Genomic DNA, 23123 nt, shown 5'->3' on the forward strand with positions numbered 1-23123 from the left:
ACTGATTGGGGTCAGAGTAGTGGTGGAGAAGATGAAGCCCTTACAATCAATTAGGAAAAGCAAACAAAAGAAAGTCATGATTAAGAACTCAGATTTCTGGAGTAGAGTGTTTGAGTTCCAGTTTCAGCTTTCTAATTTATTAGCTATGTAACTTTCAGTAATTATGCCTCTCTTTACTTGTCTGTATAATGTCTACTCTTCTCCAGAGGTCATGGAGCTCATAGGCACACATGGTTGCTACCTAAAATGAGACCTACAATAACCTTGGTGGGGGTGGATTGCAGTGTCTGGTCAAGGAGTCTCTGCAGGGCAGAGTGAGAGAGGGTGTCTTCAAACACACCTTTTCCCTGGGGGTAGTGTCCTTGGGTGAGGCTTACTGGATCCCTTCAAGGCTCTAGAGATTGGATTTTCTGGATTTGACATCCAATCCTTCCTTTTGGAGATAAGTACTCAGACTAGATGGGAAAAAACCTTCTGGAGTGAAAGGCCACCATGGGGCTTATGATATCATGATATACTAAGAAAAAGATATTTGGTCCTTGTCTTAGTCCATTTTTCATTGCTATAAAAGAATAGCTGAGGCCGGGTAGTTTCTAAAGAAAGGAGGTTTGTTTACCTCACAGTTCTGCTGGATGTAGAAGAGGTAGAAGCAGGTTAGGAGATTAGTGAGTGTAGTACTCTGAATGCTCCAGCTTTTCCACTCTTTCACTCTTGCCATTTCTTCCTTTTTTTTCTTTTTTCAGTGGCGGAGTCTTGCTATGTTGCCCAGATTGGCCTTGAACTCCTGGGCTCAAGCAATCCTCCTGCTTCAACCTCCCAGTGCACACCACCACACCTGGCTATACTCTTCTCATTTCAAACAACAAGCCGCTACCCGCCTTTTCCCAAACTGATATTCATTATTCCTGTTTCATACTTGACAATCTTTCACTGAAAAGTAGAAAGGAATTCCAGAGGTCATGACATTTTATTGAGTGCCTTAACATTTATTGAAAGGCTGTTCTAACTAGTGACTAAGAATATGGGCTTTGACTGGGCCCACTGGCTCACACATATAATCCAGCGCTTTGGGAGGCTGAGGCAGAAGGACGGCTTGAGCCTAAGTTCAAAACCAGCCTGGGCAACATAGTGAGACCCTTGTTTCTAGTAAAAAAAAAATTAAAAGATTTTTAAAAAAGAAAAAGAACATGAGCTTTGGAGTCAGATGTATCAGTATTTGAATTCCAGCTCCATGGCTTCCCAGATGCAGGCTTTGGTAAGTAACTTAATCTCAGTTTCCTCATCTATAAAAATGGGGGTAGTAATACCAACTTGAAAGTTTCTTGAACATTAAATAAGATATCAAAATGCCTTCTTAAATAGACTAAGAAGGAAGTTGGTAAATGGTAGCTAATATTTCTATGCTGTTATATTTCTTTCTTGGTGTCAAGTGTTTTACATACTTATCAACCCAATAAATGGGCATAATTATTCTCATTTTATAGGTGAAGGAACTGAAGATAAAGAATTCAGCGGGGCATGGTGGCTCATGACTGTAATCTCAGCACTTTGGGAGGCTGAGGCAGATGGATCATGTGAGGTCAGGAGTTCGAGACAAGCCTGGCCAATGTGACAAAACCTTGTTTCTACAAAAAGAAGAAACAAAATTAGCTGGGCATGATGGTGCGTGCCCATAGTCCCAGCTACTCGGGAGGCTGAGGCAGGAGAATCACTTGAACCCAGAAGGTGAGACCACACCACTGCCCTCCAGCCTGGGTGACAGTGAGACTCTGTCTGAAAAAAGAAAAAAAAAAAAGAATTCATAAGGTGAAATAGATATATTAGCTATACTGCAGATGAAGAAGTGGAAGCATGAAGTATTTAAATAACTCACTGATGTCTCAAAGTGGAGCAATTATAGAGCAAGTATCCAAAGCCATGTCTATTTGGTTTGGAATTTGTTAAATTCCTGATATTTGGCAATTTGCTATTAGTTGTCATGCTTGACAGGTTGTGATAGTCATGGTGATGTTTATTAGTTGCATTAATTTTTAAGAATCAACTTTGGTCACAGACCTGAGATAGTGCATGACTATTGTAAATAAGGACAAGAGTCCCAAATGTTAGGGAAGGGGATAGTCCTCTATATTGCATTTTTTCCATCAGGCTCTATGCCTTTAGAAACAATGGGTGGTCCTTTGTTTTCTTCTATGACCCAAACAATCTATGATTATCTTTCTGCAACTGTCCTAGTCAATTATCAGTATTATCTGAAGTTATATTATTTTAAATAGCACTGTCAGGAGCACTGTATAACTGCTTTCTCTAAATTTACCATCTATTGATGAACCGACATAAAGATATCAAAACAACTGGAGACCAATATTAATAAGCAGTAATTATATAATTGCAATAATTGCAATGGTTGATCTGTAAATACAATTCTGAGTTTCCTAGTGTTACAGGACCTTTGAGGTGTCGATTTCCTGGCCAGAAACCTCTGTGGCTGGTGGCACCTTTGCCAGAGTTCTTGTCCTGTGTCCAGGAAGAATGAGGTATGCAGACAAGTGGAGGTTGAACAAGACAAAGAGAAGCTTTGTTGAGCATTAAAACAGCTCAGAGGAGAACCGCAGTGGGTAGCTCCTCTCTGTAGGCAGGTTGTCCTGAAGTCTGCCCAGCTCCTAACAGACAGGAGGCCCTGGAGAGGGTCACTTCCTTCTGAAGCTGGTAGTTCTGACATCTCTGCAGTCTCTGAAGCTCTCAGCTGAGAGGGTAGCTCCTCTCTGCAGCTGGTTGTCCCATCATCTGCTCAGCTCTGGCTGAGTTGGGGATTTTATGGGCCTCAGAGCGGAGCAAGTGCCTGCTGCTGATTGGTCCGTGGGCAGCCATGGGCAGGCTCGGAAAAGGCACCACAAGTTCCCACTCTGGTTCATGGGGCTGGCAGCCTGACCCCCACCCTTCAGGCCCTCCTTGGCCAGAAATTGGGGCCTCACTGGGGACCTACCCCCTTCTACCCAGGAGTCTGTCTGCCTCCCACTGCCATTCATGGTGCCTGGGTTCAGCCTCAACTTTGCTCCAAGAATGGAGCAGGTGCCAACAGCAGGGAGAAGCCAGGCAGCAGGAGCAGGCACTTCTGAGCCTGTGAGGGCATGCAGGGCCTTCCTGGGCCCCCAAGAGTGCAGGGATGCCTGGGGCTGCAGCTGTGGTTTGGGTGGCTGCAGCTGCCCCCCGGAGGGCAGGGCTCCTGCCTGCTCCTGGTCCCCCAAGAGCACAAGGAGGCTCAGATCTGCAGCCACACCTTGGGCGGTGCTCCCGTCTGCTCTGTGGAGCAGGAGGCCCCAGTCTGCAGCTGTGTTGCAGAGGAACCCAGGGAGCTCCCACCCCAACTCAGAAGGGGTAGGTCTCACGCTTATCCCTGGCTCCCGCCAGAGAGCGTGCCGCCCTGGCCATGCCTCCTTGCTGCAGCAGCAGGCCGTCTGGAGCAGCCGCTGCCATCGCTAGTACAGTGATTCTCATAATTTTATTTTGCCTTGGCATCTATTTTGAGCATGTTTAACTTTCTCATATGAGAAGCAGGGCTCAATCACCTTTGATACAGTTTCCAGTTCTCTGCTTCCTCCCAGTTCTTCAATGTGATCCATCCAGATATCTGCTTAATGCAACTGCTTCCTGGTGACCATCTCCCTACGGGACAGGTAAATGCAGCCTGCTTGACTCACCTGTTGACCTCTATAACCCACATGGACTGTGTAGATCGGCTCCAGTGACCACCTCACAGTGACAGGGTGACTCCATGGAACTTGTGCCTGCTTGCTCTAAACCCACCAATTAGAACTCCCATGGGAAACTGCTTGGGTAACACGCTGGACCCCAATAGAGGCTTTAGCTCCACAGGTGCCCCTTCCTTGACCCCCTTCCACTGGCCGAACTCCCTGTCACCTCCAGATTTACCCTCCCTCTGGTGACCACAAGACCAAATTAGAAAGAAACCATAACAATAAAAATCACAACACCCAGCAGTCAAAGTGAACATCATTATCAGAAAAGAGGAAAGATACAAAGGAAGCAAAGTTTTCCTTGTAGTAAACTTCAAGAAAATTTTCCTGCATGGAACTTTACAAAAGATAGAATAAAAAGTGGGCTGTGCATGGTGGCTCACGCCTGTAATCCCAGCATTCTGGGAGGTCGAGTTGGGTGGATCACTTGATGTCAGGTGTTCGAGACCAGCCTGGCCAACATGGAGACACCCATCTCTACTAAAAATACAAAAATTAGCCAGATGTGGTGGCGTGTGCCTGTGATCCCAGCTACTCAGGAGGCTGAGGTGGGAGGATCATTTGAGCCTGAGATGCAGAGGTTGCAGCGAGATGAGATCACACCACTGCACTCCAGCCTGGCCGACAGAGCCAGAACCTGTCTCAACAAATAAAAAATAAAAATAAAAATAAGAAGGTGCCTTCAACATCATTCTACAGCAGATGCAGTAATGGAATTCAGTCTACTTTTTGTTTCTACATTGGATAAAAGCTGAGGACATAATGAAGGATGTTTTGCTTAGGACTAAAAAATACAAGAAATTTCTGTGGCACTAGACATATGCTCATAGCAGCACATTTTTCAAACAGTATTCTTTTTCTTTTTTTTTTGAGACAGAGTTTCACTCTTGTTGCCTGGACTGGAGTGCAATGGTGCAGTCTCAGCTCACTGCAACCTCCGCCTCCCAGGTTCAAGCGATTCTCCTGTCTCAGCCTCCCGAGTAGCTGGGATTACAGGCATGCGCCACTGCACCCGGCTAATTTTGTATTTTTAGTAGAGACAGGGTTTCACCATGTTGGCCAGGCTGGTCTCAAACTCCTGACCTCAGGTGATCCACCCGCCTCGGCCTCCCAAAGTGCTTGGACTACAGGCATGAGCCACCCCCCCCGCCCAGTATTCTTAAATGCAAGCTTTCCCATTAGAGATCTGATAAAAGCTAGGTAGCAAAAATTCTACTGCAACATGCTTTGATGAGTACCTACACACTAAATTGATATCCCGAGTTTCTGGAAGAGCTACATAGTCTAAATCCCATCTCAGCGTATGGCTTGTTTGAACCCCTATAGGACTCTTTCCATCCAGGAATGGCCATGGGACATCGGTACGAGTGGGTGGGCTGGAGAAAGAACTCCTTTGCCTGTTTGCTGTTCTCATCCTCTTCCTGAACGCCACGTAGTATACATCATTTATGCTTATCAGGGACGCTAAACCAACAACCTGAGATCCATAAGTAAGGCAGTGACCAACGATGGGCTGCCACACCTTCAGCCAACTTGAGGAGACAAAACTTTTTTGTTCACTTTTGCAGCTTACTTAACACAGGACCGCAAGGCATGGTCCAGGGACTACCGGGAGACAATTCCCTCTGGGTAGTTCTTATAGAAAAGTCTTCCCTGAATTATTCCATAGCCTTGGAAAACTACTTTCTTTCCTTCTGTATTGGACAAACCATCCAACCTCGCGTGGAGAATGGGGCAAGGCCTCGGGTCACGGGGCCTCGGCGGGGCGGTGAGGGGCGGGAACACGGCTCCGGAGGGCGGGGCCAAGCCGGAGCGAGGCTGGGGGTCGGGAAGCCGTGCGCGTGCGCGCGGCAGGTCGGCGCCGGGCGGCGGCGGAGCGGCACTGGCAGTTCCACGCCGTAAACAGACAACATGGCGGCCGCGGTGGCGGCGGCACCTGGGGTCTTGGGATACTTGCATGCTGGCGGTGCCCGCCTGGTGGCCGCTTGCAGTGCGTGGCTCTGTCCGGGGTTGAGGCTGCCCGGCTCGTTGGCAGGCCGGCGGGTGGGCCCGGCGATCTGGGCCCAGGGCTGGGTACCTGCGGCCGGGGGTCCCGCCCCGAAAAGGGGCTACAGCTCTGAGATGAAGACGGAGGACGAGCTGCGGGTGCGGCACCTGGAGGAGGAGAACCGAGGTGAGGTGCGAACGCTGGGCAGGCGCGGGGCAGGGGGCGGCCGCTCGCTCTCAGGACGGGCAAAAGGTGCAGCGTCCGCCGGCAGGACGCGGGGTCGAGGTCAGGCAGGCGCACCGAACCTGGGTCCCTCCCCTTTCTCACCTCCCTACTCACCCAGCGTGGCCGTTTCCTTGTGCACCTATTTCTTGCTTTTAATAACCTAGACGTGTACCCCCGAGCAGCTTACCTGTAAAGTGACCGCATTCAGCGCGGCAAACAGAAGTGCAGCTTACGCCCTCTGCTCCAGACAAACCAAGGTCAATATATACCCTGGGTATTTAATCCTTGCTACCAGGCTTTATTCTTGCTGTGTAATGGCCTTCTGTAAACTCAGCTATTAGTGGTGGAGTTGTAAAAGCTGCAGTGAAACTGCTTTTTATTATTACGGAGAATCTTAAATTTGAAGCTGCTCAGCTGGAACAATTTTTCCTCTTGTTCATTTTCTCTTAGAAAGTTAGTCTTGAGGGACTGTTCCACTTCATTTAAACAATTTTGAGCACTTTTTATTTTCCTCAGCTCTGGCGATAAGAATGTGGATGGTATGGATCTTGCCCTTGAGCTACCTTCTACGAGAGGAGACATCATTAGCAATACACTACAGAGGGTTGAAGGCTTTGAAGGAGGCTGACAATCCTAGGGAATACTGTTAAAGCCCAGTTCCTTTCACTGGCAGTGCAGGGAAAAGCTAAACGGGTCGTGAAGGGTGGAATAGCAGTTTACCCGGGTTAAGCCAGAGGACCAGTCTTTTAATTTTGACATGCATTTGTTGAGCACCTATAATCTGTTAAGCAGAAGTGAAAAGCGTGTGTAAGTCATGATGCTTTTAGTATAGTGAAGCAGATCCTGGTTATTAGTAGGCTGTGTGAACTTCAAGGCATGGTAAGAGGAAAGGGCTGTAATACCTGCAGGGTTTCGCCATTTGAAAGGGGTTCCAAGGCATTCTTTAATAGGCAGTGGATTTTGCCATTTGTGAGGGTTCTTGGGCAGACTTATCTCACGTGTAAAACAGGAAAAACAATACCAACTTTATAGGTTTGTTATGAACATGAGATGAGATTGTTAGTATAAATTGCTACTAGCCCGTAGCAGTGCTTCAGGAGTGTGATGAATTACTTTATTCCTTACTTATTATTCCAGACAGGAACAAGAACATGGTCAAAGCATGGAGATGTGAACATGTGTGGTGTATTTGGGATGTAACATAAGGCAAGTGTGGCAGTAGTGTGGCATAAGCAGAATAGTAAGAAATTCAGCTGGAAGCGTAGATTGGCACTGGAGTGATTAGAGCCTGAATGCCATCATCTTTTGGGTAAGCTTAGTCATGCTGGGACTTCACTTCCTTTAAGTGTACCAACAATATGTTAGATATAAAGGGATTGCAAGAACAGCTACTAATATGCACCATATTCTATTTTTTTGGTCGTTATGACTTGAACGCAATTAAAGGAATATTTGTGCAAAATGTCTGGACAGACTTTAAGTTAGGATCTGAATGGACAGAAGAGAGAATATCAGATAATAAAAAATAATAAACGAAAATGTTTTTTGGATATCATGGTTTCTTTTTTTTTTCTTTAGCCTTCATTTCCTGATGAGATAGGACATACATCATGGTTTCTTAAAGTTGACCCCGCCTCCTTTGAGAATCGGCAAGAATGACGACTCAGGCTTGGCTAACATTACCTAGGCTTTGCTTTGCTTTACTGTTGAACCAGCAATAAGCAGTGCAAAGAAAAACATGAGGTCAAGGATACTACAGGTGAAGGAGTTTCCTGGGTGCCTTTGTTCTCTTAGAGGTGGGTCCAAAATTTGGTGCTCTCAGCAGCCTCTAAGGAATAGGATGACTCTCCTAGTCACAGGAGCCTCAAACAGCACGCAGCACTTTAGGTGGGTGGGGGTAAGTAGTGCAGAATACACCAGGTCTCATCTGGGCTCTATATTTGTAATTTGTTGTGGGAGGCGTAGCTCTATAACCAAATTTCCTTTTCTTTTCTTTTTTTTTCTTTTGAGAGGGAGTTTCACTCTTGTCGCCTAGGCTGTAGTGCAATGGTGCGATCTCCACTCATTGCAACCTCCGCCTCTCAGGTTCAAGTGATTCTCCTGCCTCCGCCTCCCGAGTAGCTGGGATCACAGGTGCCCGCCACCACGTCTGGCTAGTTTTTTTGTATTTTTAGTAGAGACGGGGTTTTGCCATGTTGGCCAGGTTGGCCTCCAACTCCTGACCTCAGGTGATCCACACGTCTCGGCCTCCCAGAGAGTTAGGATTACAGGCGTGAGCCACTGCCCCCAGCCATCAAATTTCTTTAGTGGTTATTTCTTGCATTGTTGTCCATCCTACTCAGTTTTAGAGCAGGAGTCCTGGTCATGGCTTACAGAGGTCTCTCTTGCATAGCCTTCTTCATAGGTCACATGGTCTCCAAGCATTCTCCTTCCCACTTTTTCTTCCAGGGGTGCTGGAGTTACCTTTCTTCAAGGCCAAAAACCACGAATCTGCTCAGTTAAACACCTCCAAAGGCTCCTCGTTGCCTGCTGGGCCTTCTTAACCGTCAGGCATCTCATAGTCTATCTCCCTGCCACTGGACCTGAGCTCTGCTTTTTCCTGTTCTTTTCTGTGTGTAGCTTTTGCACACACTTTCTGGAATGACTCCTCCCCTTCCCCTACCAACCTTCCTGCGATTTGGCATAATTATGGCCCTTTTCAAGATCATCTTTGTGAACCATGTCAGAACAACTTCTGGCAGAAATACAGCAAACAAGCAATTGCATAGTACAGATCCTCCTTGATACCTGCTTCTTCCTCCTCTTTCACATCTAGATTATCATCAGGTCTTCTCGTGTTTGAAACCTTTCCATGTGCTTCTTTACCGACAGCATCCTTGTCCAAGCTTGTCAGGTGGACTGTGGCAGAGGTAGCAGGTCTTTCAGTACCTACTGCCTTTTCTGATTTAACAAGTTGATTCCTTTCATATGTTTTTTTCCATGTTTAAAAAAATATATTTTTATATATTTTATGGTATGTAAATTATATCTCAATAAATATATGTATTGAGATACAGTGTGTATTTTTAAATCTCTAAGATTAAGATTTAATCTCATCTATATTGAGATTTAAATCATATACCATAAAATTCAAAATGTACAGTTGTTTTTAGTGTATTCACAGTTATGCTTTGTCAATACAAGCCAATTTTAGAACATTTATCAACTCAAAAATAAACCCTGTAGTCTTTAGCAGTGACTCCCTACTCCCCCCCTTATCCCTCCAGCCTTAAAAAACCCTCATTTGTCTACTTTTGTATCAATAGATTTGTCTATAAAAGAATAGTATAATAAGTCGTGTTTTTGTGGCATCTTTCACATACCATATTTTCAAGGCTCATCCTTATTGTAGCTTGTACCAGTACCTCTATGCTTTTAATGGCCAAGTAATATTCATTGTATGGATATATCGCATTTTATTTATTCATTGCTGATGTACATTTGGATTGTTTCCATTTTTTGGATAATATGAACCATGCTGCTTAGAACATTCATATATTAATATAAGCTTTTGTGGTCATCTTTATATTTTCACATAGGAGTGGGATTGCTGGGTCCTATGGTAATTCAATGATTAACATTTTGTGGAACTACTAAACTGTTTTCTAAAGCATCTGCATTTTATATGCTCCTAGCAAGGCACGAGAGCTCCAGTTTCTCCACATCTTGGCAACAGTTGTTATTGTTCTTTTGTTAGCCACCCTATTGGGTGGGAAATGGTAACTTTTTGTGGTTTGATTTGGTTTTCCCTCATGGCTAGTGATGTTGAACATCTTTTTTTTAAAGATGTTGAGGAAGACTATTCAAAAGGACTACCATGATGGGGTTCTGTTGTAGGAGAGCTTCAGATCAGGTTCAACTCCCTGTTGGAACATTTTTTCATATGCATATTGGCCCTGTGCATACATTTGGAGAAATGTCTACTCATATCCTTTGCCACTTTTTTTTTTTTTTTTTTTTGAGACAGTCTAGCTCTGTCTCCCAGGCTGGAGTGCAGTGGTGCAATCTCGGCTCACTGCAAACTCCGCCTCCTGGGTTCAAGGTATTCTCCTGCCTCAGCCTCCTGAGTAGCTAGGACTACAGGCGCCTGCCACCAGGCCTGGCCAAGGATTTCACCATGTTGGCCAGGATGGTCTTGATCTCTTGACCTCGTGATCTGCCTGCCTCGGCCTCCCAAAGTGCTGGGATTACATGTGTGAGCCACTGCGCCTGGCCCCTTTGCCACTTTTTAAATTGGATTATCTTTTTATTGTTGAGGCATGAGAGTTGTCTTTTTATCGTTGAGACTGGATACAAGCCTCTTGTCAGATGGATGGTTTGCAAATATTTTCTCCCATTCTCTGGGTTGTCTTTTCACTTTCTTGATGATATATTTTGAAGAACTAGTGTTTTTAATTTTGATGTAGTTCAGTTTCTCTATTTGTTCTTTTTGTAGCTATGCCTTAGATTATATTTAAGAAACTATTGCCTAACTCAAGTTTACAAAGATTTACACTTACGTTTTTTATGAGTTTTATGGTTTTCACTGTCATGTTCATCTGTGACTGTGATTCAATTTTGAGTTAATTTTTATATGTGGTGTGTAGTAAGAGGCCTAACTTCATTCCTTTGCTTGTGGATATCTAGTTGTCCCAGCTACTCAGGAGGCTGAGACGGGAGGATTGCTTGAGCCCAGGACTTTGAGGCTGCAGTGAGCTATGATGGAGCCACTGCACTCCAGTCTGGGTGACACAACAAGACCTTGTCTCTTAAAAAAAAAAAAAGTATAAACCTATTTATGTAGAATAGCTCCAACAGAACATATGATGCATTTATGTAAAATAGCAACAACGAGCCAAATGGTAATATACAACTCTATTTCTGTGTGTAGATACGTTGAACATCTTCTGGAAGATTACATTACATGTAACTGTGATAACTGTGGCTTCCTCTGGGGAAGGGAGTGAGCTGGTTCTAGGGAAGGAGGACTTTCACTTTGAGTGTATTTTTTCATTTTGTATAAGCAAAATGTATTTTTTTTGTTTTTAAAGTCTCAGCAAAGTTGTTACATTCATCTTTCAGTTGTGTGAGCTTTATAGAGCAGGATTAATGCTGTGATGTGACCTTGTTACAGATTCACTGAAGATTTTTGTATGTTTTGTGAAAAGTCAGAAAAATTAAGATTGGCATGTGAATGCCTAAGCTTTTCTGAGTTTGGTAAATTTTCTAGGTTATGTGAGGAGGATGCATGATAATTGAGTTCTTGAGAAGTGATTGAATTGTGAATTAAAGTGAGACAGTTATAAAACAAAAACTTTTAGACTTCGCCAAATAAAGCTAAGGTTTTATCCATTTTAGAATATCAAAAGTCTACAGATACATTTGATGGTACAGTTGTTACATATTAGATAATTCATTTCAGATTGCAGAGCTAATTTCTAGCTTTTTGAAGTGGAAGTACTCAAAACATCAAGTCTCAGATATGGGACCAAAACTGCTGGAATTAACTGCGTTAGAAACGTTTTGATGGCACTTTACACTTCAGTAATAATGTCAGCACTATCATATCTAGCAGAAATTATGGTGAAACTTATTGCATGAGAGGTGTTCATGCTAGAAGGGAGGATAATTGAGTCCTCATGTTGTAAATTTTACATGTGTCATATCATTTTATTCTAATACAGTCCCATGGAGTGTGGAACTGTTAGTATCTTAATAGAGTAAGAAACTGAGGATCAGAGAGGTTAAGTAACTTGCCGAATAGCTAGTAAGCGGCAGACTGGGATTTCATCCCCAGCAATCACACCTTAGAGCCTGCATTCTTAGCCCTTGGAGGTTGTATCAACTTGGATGTCTGAAAGGCACTTCAGATTCACTTTAATTCAAAACAGAACTCATGAGCTTTACTCCCCTCCACCCTTACCTTGGTAGTTCTATGATTTTGTCTCATTAAATATCATCTTCTTTCATCCAGTTGCTGAAGCCAGAAACCTGGTAACTTTCTTAACACTTTCTTCCAGTTAAATCAGTCCTCAGTCTAGGCATCCTTAACTCATTTAAAATTTTTGAATAGTTCTTGAATCCTTTCACTATCCTTTATTCTACCACTGCCAGTCTCAGCCAAACCTGTTATCTGTTGATTGGACTCGAATTGTGTCTTGAAGCTTCCACCCCTATCTACTTCTGGTATGATCTCCAAGTATAGAAACTATTCCCCCCCCCCCCCAGTTTTATATGTGCATGTGTATGTTTATACCTACATAAACTCCTTCAGTGGTTCTTAGGATGAAGACCAGACTTTTTAGCAGGTCTGTAAGGATATTTCTGGCTTGTGCTGACCTCTTTACTTTCATTGGTCACTCTCTTCTCCCCCTCGTAGGTTACAGGACATTCAGTGGGACTATGACTAGTTTATGCTTTTCCTGTTTCCTCCGCCTGGCAGTCACTCCCTCTCCTTCACTCTCACCTTAACTCCTACTTATCCTTCTAACCTTCACTGTCTGGGGTAAGCTTTCCCTAACCATCTCCTTTTGCCCCAGACCATTATCAATTCTAGTTACGAGTTACTGTGGCACCACTTACAGCTTGTAAAGCAGTTTAAATTGATTATTAATGATATTTATGATTATTAATGATTTCTATGATTATTGTCTGTATTTCCCTCCTAGACTCTAGTTCCATGGCTGCTGATCACTATAGTACATACTCAGTATGTTTGAATGAATGGACACATCTAGTCTTAGCTGCTTGATTTTCTTCCTGAGGAAACTGAAGCTTGAACAGTGTAACACAGTTTTATTCAAGTATAGAGTTAGATTACCACTTAATAGCTGAAGGAAGTTACTTCACCTCTCCATGTCTCCATTTCTTTATCCATTAACTATGGATAAAAGTAGTGCCCACCTCTTGGGTTGTGGTGGGGATTACATGAGTTAATTCGCTTAAAGCACCTGGAGCAGTGCCTGAGGCCTACTGGTGGTAGCTGTTGTCAGTAGTATTGGGACCTACCCAAAGTCATTCAGCTGTTTAATACAGATCCTGTCAGATAGCAGTCCTTTATGCTTTTCTCTGTACTGAGAGCATTTGGAATTCTTGCAAATTTACTCTTGTGAGCAGAAGTTCATCTTTATACTTTAAAGAATGGGTCTGCACAGTTTCTTGCACAGCGAAGGCATGCGTACATTTTGTTGTCTTCTCAGTTTAACTCAGTTGCAAATAAGAACCATACCCACCCTGACTCAGTGGAAGGCATTTCTGATACACGGTGAAAATTTGTCTACTCCAGGAAAAAGAAGGTTAGTAGAGGTTATGTAGAACTTTGAATATCAAATTAGGATCTTTGAAGTTGGATATTTTGAAATAAATAATGAAAGGATTTTAAGTAGGGGGTGAATTCTATGCATAGTACTGTTTTTAGAAAATTGGTAACTGGAAGGAATGGGAGGCTGGGTTTAGATGATGGTCTTTGATTAAAAAGTGGGGCAGTTAGGAGTGACAGCTGGGTTTGTGGGAGAGATAATGAGCTTTGTTTTGTATAGGTTGAGTTGGAAGTACTTCTTGGACATCTAAATGGAAGTGCCCTCAGGTTAAGTGTATCAGACAGAAATCAGGAGAGAAGCTTGGGATAGAATCACTGAAAACTGTGTAGTATGAACAACAAAAAAAATTGAGATATTAACAACTGGTCCTAGAAAAAGCAGATGCTGTAATACCTGCATGTGACAAGGTTTATTAGCGGTTACTTCTGTATCTACTTGAAGATGATGAAACCACATTTTAAATAGTATCCTTTAACTTAAAACTTTCACTAATAAGTGTGGTCTTCCCTCTAGTTTGAGTTAGTGATGTAAAATTTACCAAAATGTTGCAAATTACCTTGGTGCTTAAGAAGAGATCAATTGAGGCCGGGCGCGGTGGCTCACGCTTGTAATCCCAGCACTTTGGGAGGCCGAGGCGGGCGGATCACGAGGTCAGGAGATCGAGACCACGGTGAAACCCCGTCTCTACTAAAAATACAAAAAAATTAGCCGGGCGTGGTGGCGGGCGCCTGTAGTCCCAGCTACTCGGAGAGGCTGAGGCGGGAGAATGGCGTGAACCCAGGAGGCGGAGCTTGCAGTGAGCCAAGACTGCGCCACTGCACTCCAGCCTGGACGACAGAGCGAGACTCCGTCTCAAAAAAAAAAAAAAAAAAAAAAAGAAGAGATCAATTGAAGGGAACCTGATGTCATGAATTTCTTTGATTTGTTAAGTTCAAGTTAGCTAGATGTCTGATGTAGAGTCTGTTCTCTGAATGCCTTGCTCACTCAAGTGCTTGTGCTTTTTTTCCCCTTTAACTAGGAATTGTGGTGCTTGGAATAAACAGAGCTTATGGCAAAAATTCACTCAGTAAAAATCTTATAAAAATGGTGAGTGTAAAGATTAAACTGTTTGCTTCTAATATTAAGATACATTATTGTCATCAATGTAAAAAGGGTTTTTTTTTTTTTTTCTCTTTTTCCTCCTATGCTTCCTATTTCTGTTTAGCTATCAAAAGCTGTGGATGCTTTGAAATCTGATAAGAAAGTACGGACCATAATAATCAGGAGTGAAGTCCCAGGGATATTCTGTGCTGGTATGTAAATATGTTGTATTATGAAATTAAACTGTAGTCTGATTTTTCCTCAGTAGTAGCCTGTTTTCCATTAGAATGTTCTTTGGTTTGAACCCTGTTACCAACAACTCCTCTTCGTCTGTGTTTTACTGATTCACAAGAAAAAAGCATGCTTAGTCTGTCAGCATTAGAAAGAAGCTTTTGCAACATTTAGATCGTTTTGGAAGTTGAAAAAAAATCTTTGAGCCATTAAAATACTTGTTTGTAGTACATGTAGTACAATATTGTTTGTTGTGTCTTAATTGTAGCCAATATTCTTTAGTTTCATTCTTTTATTTTTTTAAGATAGAGTCTTGCTCGGTCACCCAGGCTGCAGTGGCGTGATCTTGGCTTACTGCAACCCCCACCTTCCCAGTTCAAGTGATTCTCCTGCCTCAGCCTCCTGAGTAGCTGGAATTACAGGCGCCTGCCACCTCACCTAGCTAATTTTTGTATTTTGAGTAGAGACAGGATTTCACCATGTTGGCCAGGCTGGTCTCGAACTCCTGACCTCAAGTGATCCACCATCTTTGGCCTTCCAAAGTGCTGGGATTATGGGGGTGAGCCACTGTGCCTGGCCCCTAGTTTCATTCTTAAGGATTCTCAATTTTTTTAAGCTTCAATCTCTGTGCCTTCTGCCTTAAAATATTGCAGAATAGTGTGATATTTAGAAATATGCAGTGTATTTTGGCTTTTGATAAGGTTTTATTGCCTTCTTAATACATTTCTTAAAATGGAGGATACCGAAAAGAATTACTTTTAATTCCAGTTGAGTAACCGAAGAGTGTAGGTTTCTCACTCCCAACTGCTAGGGTTATGGCGTTATGCAGTACAGATTTCTGTTTTTAAATTTGTCAAATGTGAGTAATACTGTCTGCTTAGTAGGAGTGCTTATAAGGGTTTTATGTATATTTTGATTTCTTTTCTTTTTAAACAATGTGAAAGACTTACATGAAGAGAATTAGGATTCTTATGTCTAGATCATATTCACCAGGTGAATATGATCTTGAGGTAAAGGAGTGTAACACATGACTGATGGTTGAGAGGTTCTCTAAAGGTCATTGGATGGCTTATTGGGAAGATACAGAGTAGCTTTAGGGTTTTTAAAGAAGGCCCAATTATGTGAATTTTTGAGGAGTGATATCAATGTTGTGAAGACAGATTAACATTTTAAAAATAAGTATTAGTGGTCATCCTGGAATTGTTTTTCTGTTGGCAGTAGGTTTTATAACTATCGCACTATAGTTACTGGCGGAATTCTTTTTATTTTACATACTCTTTTGCAGCCCATTTGTTCTGGATTTCTGCATTAGGAATATACTTTGAAAAAGGCTTTAATGCTTTAGCACAGTATGTGGCTGTCTGTTACAGATTGCCTTTTTGAGGACATGCAAAATGTCCTCAAATAATATACCACATGCTGTTTATAAGAATAACTTGTTAGCCTTGAGTACTTTTTAACAAGTTAATTTAATCTATTTACTTTGCTTTATGTGCTTTTAAACTTTCGTACAATCAGGATAATCTTTTAACACAAGATTTGTGACTGTATTTTGTCAACAAAAGTCAGTGTCTTAATTATAGAAAAATTGGGGCATATCATTCTCTTTTAGTAATTCAGTGTATATGATGGAACTGTTCTTTCAGATTTCTCCGAAAGGTTTTCCTTTCTTTTTTTTTTTTGAGACAGACTTTCACTCTTGTTGCCCAGGCTGGAGTGCAGTGCCACGATCTTGGCTCACTGCAGCCTCTGCCTCTTGGGTTCAAGTGATTCTCCTGCCTCACCCTCCCGTGTAGCTAGGATTACAGGTGCCCGCCACCACGCCTGGCTAATTTTTTGTGTTTTTAGTAGAGACGGGGTTTCAACATGTTGGCCAGGCTGATCTTGGTCCTGACCTCAGGTGATCCACCTGCCTTGGCCTCCCAAAGTGCTGGGATTACAGGCCACACCTGGCCTCTTTTTTACATGTATTTACATTTATAAGCTGACCAGTAGGTCTGTCTTTTTTTTTTTTTTTGAGATGGAGTCTTGCTCTGTCACTCAGGCTGGAGTACAGTGGCACGATCTCAGCTCACCGCAAGCTCTGCCTCCTGGGTTCACCCCATTCTCCTGCCTCAGCCTTCTGAGTAGCTGGAACTGCAGGTGCCCGCCACCAAGCCCGGCTAATTTTTGTATTTTTAGTAGAGACGGGGTTTCACCGTGTTAGCCAGGATGGTCTCGATCTCCTGACCTCATGATCCTCCCACCTCAGCCTCCCAAAGAGGTCTGTCTTTTAACATGTACATATGAAATAAAATTCTAGGTAAATAAAATCTCTTTACATTATTTAAAGAATATTTAAACTTACAGCCTATATTAGTATAAACATCTTAATCAGGCCACATTTATCAGTTATTGTTGGAGAATGTGGTCTTTCACATAATTAAAGCTTTAATTTGTATTCCAAAGTAGTAATATTAAAAGAAACCTCGGCTGGGCGCGGTGGCTCATGCCAGCACTTTGGAAGTCGAGGTGGGTGGATCACAAGGTCAAGAGTTTGAGATCAGCCTGGCCAACATAGTGAAACCCTGTCTCTATTAAAAATACAGAAAATTTTCCGGGTGTGGTAGTAGGTGCCTGTAATACCAGCTACTCAGGAGGCTGACGCAGGAGAATTGCTTGAATCTGGGAGGCAGAGGTTGCAGTGAGCTGAGATGACGCCACCTCACTCCAGCTCGGGCGACATGTGAGACTCCTTTTCAAAAAAAAAAAAGAAACCTCAAAAACCACAGTGTACCATTTATTGATTATCCTTTTAGCCTCTTCTCCATCCCTTCAAAGTCATCATTTTCCCTCTTCTTTTTCTTCTCCCACAAAGGTTTCTCTGTATATATTAATACCTGTATTCCAGTGATACCCTTGTTCATTTCTAAATAATTAAAGCTTAGCAAATGGTCTTGCCTCGAATTTCTTGAGCATAGGGACTCCTCTTATTCTTTGAGAATCATCTTTTACATTCTCAGAACACAGCAAACAACGGGGACTCAGCATTTATTTGCTGGAATTGATCAGCCTTTAAACTGTGCTTTAATTCACTGATTTTTTTTCAGGAATGGTTGGGATATAATAAGCAACTTCTCTGAATTGTCTCATACCACTCTCCTATTTACTGATAGTAAGTTTGGCTACATCTTTTTTCTAAAATGCTAGGAAAACAGATAAACATTAAAGAGATTCCTACATTGCATTGGAGGTTGGGCCAAGTGATTTCTGACTTCTCATTTAAATCTACCTATTATTTAGCATTATTAAGTACTTCACTTACTTTTTAAGTTTTTTAATCAATTTTTAATTTAAAAAAGTAGAATGGTAGGTCAAAATGTATGAAAATGTATACAGAGAGAACTCTCTCTAACCCTATTTCCTCTACTTTATTCATCCCCTAATAAAAATAATAATTGTTTTTGTCCTTCTAGTATTTTATTTTATATATATGTATATATATACACAAATACAGTCATGTGCTCCATAACAACATTTTGGTTAACAGTAGCCTGCATTATACAGTGCTGGTCCCATAAGATTATTTATTTTTATTTTTTTGAGACGGAGTCTCCCTGTCACCCACGCAAGAGTGCAATGGTGTGATCTCGTCTCACTGCAACTTCCGCCTCCAGTGTTCAAGCGATTCTCGTGCCTCAGCCTCCTGAGTAGCTGGGATACAGGTGTGTGCCACTGTGCCCAGCTAAATTTTGTAATTTTAGTAGAGATGGGGTTTCACCATGTTGCCCAGGCTGGTCTTGAACTCCTGACCTCAGGTGATCCACCTGCCTTGGCCTCCCAAAGTGCTGAGATTACATGGGTGAGCCACTGTGCCCAGCCTCATAAGATTATAATACTGTATTTTTACCGTACCTTTTCTGTTTAGGTACATATAAATACTTAGCATTGTGTTACAGTTACCTACAGCATTCAATACAGTCACCATACAGGTTTGTAGCCTAAGAGAAATATGTTATACCATATATCCTGTTTATGTAGGGGATGGTTTCAGGGTGAAACTGTTCCATCTCAGATCATCAGGCATCAGATTCTCACAAGGAGCGTGTAACCTAGATCCCTCGCATGCGTAGTTCACGGTAGGGTTTGTGCTCCTACGAGAATCTAATGAGGCTGCTGATCTGACAGGAGGCACAGCTCAAGCAGTAATGCTCCCTTGCCTGCGCTCACCTCCTGCTGTGTCACTGGTTCCTAACAGGCCACAGACCAGTACCATTCATCAGCTCAGGGGTTGGGGACCCCTGGCCTATATACCATGTAGGTTTGTGTATATATACTCAATGATGTTTATACAAGGATGAAATTTTCTAAGGACTCATTTATCAGAATGTTCTCTTTAAGTGACTTCTTATATACCGATGTGCTCATTAGAATGTTAAGTAGGTATTTAAAGTGATACATATAAAGACATATAAATATGATACTTATAAAGTGATATACGTGGAGTGTGGAAAACACCTGCTATAAGCGTAGAGAGAGTTGTATATAAAATGTTATGGCCATTATTACTGTAGCTGTGTAAACTATGTCTACCAATAAGATCATGGGCCAGGTGGCTCACACCTGTAGTCCCAGCACTTTGGGAGGCCGAGGTAGGCAGTTGGCTTGAGCCTAGGAGTTTAAGACCAGCCTGGGCAACATGGCAAAACCCTGTCTCTCCAAAAATATACTAAAATTAGCCAGGCATGGTGGTGCGTGCCTGTAGTCCTAGCTACTCAGGAGTCTTAGGTGGGAGAGTCACTTGAGCTTGGAAGATCAAAGCTGCGAGCCGTGATTGTACCACTGCATTTCAGCCTGGGTGACAGAGCGAGATCCTGTTTGAAAAAATTAAAAAAAAAAAAAAAAGATCATGGATTAAAGGTGATATTTTTTCTGTCTTCAAACTTTCTGAAATAACTTCATTATATTAACAAATTATGTTAAGCAAATATATGCAAAGTAAATAATTTTGAAAAAAGTACAAAGTATATTAGTGTATTTTTCTTTTTTTGGAAACTAAAATTGGGATATTAACTGAGTTCCTAAATTGTTGTTACAACTTTTTTTTTTTTTTGAGATGAAATCTTGTTCTGTCACCCAGGTTGGAGTGCAGTGGTATGATCTCTGCTTACTGCAACCTCTGCCTTTCAGGTTCAGGTGATTCTCCTGCCTCAGCCTCCCGAGTAGCTGGGATTACAGGTGCCTGCCACAATGCCCAGCTAATTTTTGTATTTTGAGTAGAGACGGGGTTTCACCATGTTGGCCAGGCTGGTTTTGAACTCCTGACCTCAAGTGATCCGCCTGCCTCGGTCTCCCAAAGTGCTGGGATTACAGGTGCGAGCCACTGTGCCCAGCCCGTTACAACATTTGAGAATATAAATTTTAGACTAAAAGAGTTCCTATAGAATAATTCAGGCCCTTTAATTTTATAGAATCCCTGTGAAGTGAAAGACCTGGTTAAAGGTGGTGGCTTGGCTGAAACTACTTCTCTTGACAATTAGGACAGAGTTTTCTCTTAGACTGTGGTTTCTAATCTAGAACCTAGAAGGAATATGAGGTCTCCCTTTAAAGTTCTTAAAATTTTATACACTTAGACATTTTAGTGGCACTACGTTGAGAAGGTGTGTAATGTCAAAATGTCATTGTTACAGTAATGTATTAAAATAGATGTTTCTGTTAACCACAGTAATATGTAAATACAGATAAAAATATGTCATAGTTGTCACAGATACAGTGTTTCCCATACATAATGTGTTTTCACATGGTGTGCTATACCCCCCAAATTTTAATATATTGTCGATCGTGACATTCTGGAAAAGTCTTTCTGGTTGGCCAGCTGCATTGGATGTAAATGTGTGATCACAGTCATACCCTTCAGGTTGGGAATCACTGTTGTGTATTCTTTCTTGTAGATTAGAACACCACTTCTGGGTTCATGGCTTGCCTGTACCTGTCTTAGAATACTAAGAAATATAATTTTGTTAGTCAAAGCTTCTTGTGAAGCATTGGCTACATGGATTATGTGAGATTGGCCTTAGTGTGTGCTGCCTCCTTACATATTCTAAAAACTGTTTAATCACTTTTAGTTTACCTTCTCTCTCTCTCCCTCTCTCTTCTCTCTCTCTCTCTGTGTGTATCAGTCTCTCTGCCTCACACACACACAACCACACACACATACACACAAAAGTCAGAATAATTCCGCTATTTCAAAATGTTTATGTAGTTAAAATTTTAATATTTGCCAATCACAAAATTCTAAAAAAGTCTGATTGGGCTGCTGCGTTGGATGCAAACGATGTAAATGTGAGATCACCGTCATCTGTTTATTTTTGTTCTTTTACTTTTCTAATTCAAAGTAACAAAGTGCACATGCATTGTTTTTACCAGAACATTTTTGAAATGAAATTTTGTGAGAAATTACTGAGACTGAGGATTTTTTCTTTTGAAATTCCTAAGATATATGATAAACAATTCTTGGTAATTGATTGCTGTATGTAGAACCCTCAATTGTTTCACTGAATTACACCAGTGTGGGTTTTATAAAAAAGTAAAGGTAGTTTTGCTTCTGCTTTTGAATTCTAGTAAATTATGTTATGACTAAAGACTGACTTGTCACTAAAATTGTCAACATGCATTATTGAATGTTGTGTGCTGTTCATATGGATAAAAATGTCATGATCTGGACAGATGTGTGGGCACCTTGGACTGTGAAGTAACCTGGCCGTTGTTGTTTCAGAATCTTAGATTGTCATATTTATGTATTTAACTGTTAGTCCTTCAGAGAGTTTGATAAGTAACGTGAAGGGATAGATACCATAAATTTGTAGTAGTTTAACAAGTTTGTATTAGTTTAGCTATATAGGGTTTTGTTTTTTTGTTGTTGTCATATATGGTTTGTTGGAATAAAAAATGTTTTATTGAGGTATGAATTACTTGGAATAAAGTTTACCAATTTAAAATTGGTGTACTTATAATTGATGAATTTTGACAGGTATTTAAACCATAATCAGAATCATGATACAGAACATGTTCATTACTTAAAAAGGTTTCTTGTGTCCATTTGCAGTCAAGCCCCTTCCCTTGCCCTGACCTCCGAAAGTACTAATCTCCTTTCTACTCCTAGTTTAGCATCTTCTGTAATTTTTAAAATAAATTGACTCATACTATGGGTAGTCTTTTGTGTCTGACCTCTTTCATTTAACATAATGGTTTGAGCTTCATCCATGTTCATGTTTCACTAGTTTCATTTTGTTGCCATGTATTTTATTTTATTGCCATGTATTTTATTTTATTGCTGAGAATAGTATTTATTGTATGACTATTTCACAGTTTGTTTATTCATTAGGTGATGGTCATTTGGGTTTTTCCATTGTTTGGCTTTTATGCATCACTTCTGTGACCATTCACACACACCTTTTTGGCAATGCATAATTTTATTTCTCTCAGGTAAATAGTCAGAAGTAGAATTACTGGTGTTATCCTGTGTGTTTAATTTTGTAAGAAACTGCCAACTGTTTTCGGTATCATTTTGCATTCCCACTAGCGATGTATGAGAGTTTCAGGCGTTCCACATGCTCACCAACACTTGATAATATGAGGTTTAAAAATTGTAGGCATCCTAATGGATACAAAGTCATATTTCATTGTAGTTTTAGTTTACATTTCATATGTGTCACCTGTATATCTGTTTTGGTGACTTGTTTATTCAATTTTTTTCCTAATGTTTTTCTTAGAATCTCATCTCATTGAGTTGTAAGAGGTTTTTTTTTTATATTCTTGATACAAGACTTTATATTTTCTAAGTTTTCTTCCACTAAATGGCCTTTTTTCTGCTTTATAATTTGTTTTGAAGAACAAAAGTTTTTTATATGATGACTGATTTTTTTTAAATTTACATATTGTTTCTTTTTTTATTATACTTTAAGTTCTAGGGTACGTGTGTACAACTTGTAGGTTTGTTACGTATGTATACATGTATGAAGACCGATTTATCATTTTTTTTCCTTTTATGGTTTGTACCTTTTTGTGAATTTTAGAAATTTTGTTTTACCCCACAGTCACAAAGATTTTCTCCTGTTTTCTAATACTTTTGTAGTTTTTATATCTTACATTTAGGACTCTGAAGTATTCTGAGTTAATTTTTATATATGTTGTGAAAGAGAATAAAAAATATATTTGGTCTTTGCCCTTGTTCTTGGTACAGAGCTCTTAAAACCCTGGGAGTTTCCTGAATGGTCCAAGTGCTTTTTGTTGTGTAATGAGATGACCCTAGATAGCTTCAGGATGAGGGGGCGGCTTGTCAGAAAAAGCAGTCATGGGTTAGAGGATTAGAACTTTTAGCACCCTCTCCCCACAGAGGGGAAAGGGGCCAGAGATTGAGCTCAGTTACCAGTGGCCAGTGATTTAGTCATTCATGTCTCCCTGTGGAGGTAATGAAACCTCCATAAAGACCCTTAAACAGCAGGGTTCAGAGCCAGGCACGGTGGCTCA

At 41.4% G+C, this 23123-nt stretch overlaps 1 protein-coding gene across 8 annotated transcripts in view; it reads left to right on the forward strand.

Annotated features, from left to right (window-relative positions):
• Positions 1-5574: 5574 nt before the first annotated feature.
• The window catches only part of AUH (AU RNA binding methylglutaconyl-CoA hydratase), a 153283-nt gene continuing 135734 nt past the window's right edge, over positions 5575-23123 (forward strand). For 6 of the 8 annotated variants that reach the window (XR_010120032.1, XR_010120033.1, XR_010120034.1 and 3 more), the window contains exons 1-3: positions 5587-5928; positions 14323-14390; positions 14509-14596. Coding sequence is in view for 4 of the 8 variants with exons in the window: in XM_055271987.2 (XP_055127962.1) it covers positions 5667-5928; positions 14323-14390; positions 14509-14596 (418 nt within the window). In the remaining 4 variants the exon portion in view is untranslated. Of the gene's footprint in view, positions 5929-14322; positions 14391-14508; positions 14597-23123 lie in introns of all 8 variants that reach the window. The other 2 variants (XM_055271983.2, XM_055271988.2) reach the window with 2 other exon arrangements.

Source organism: Symphalangus syndactylus, chromosome 3 (assembly GCF_028878055.3).
Source record: "Symphalangus syndactylus isolate Jambi chromosome 3, NHGRI_mSymSyn1-v2.1_pri, whole genome shotgun sequence".
Lineage (NCBI taxonomy): Eukaryota > Metazoa > Chordata > Mammalia > Primates > Hylobatidae > Symphalangus > Symphalangus syndactylus.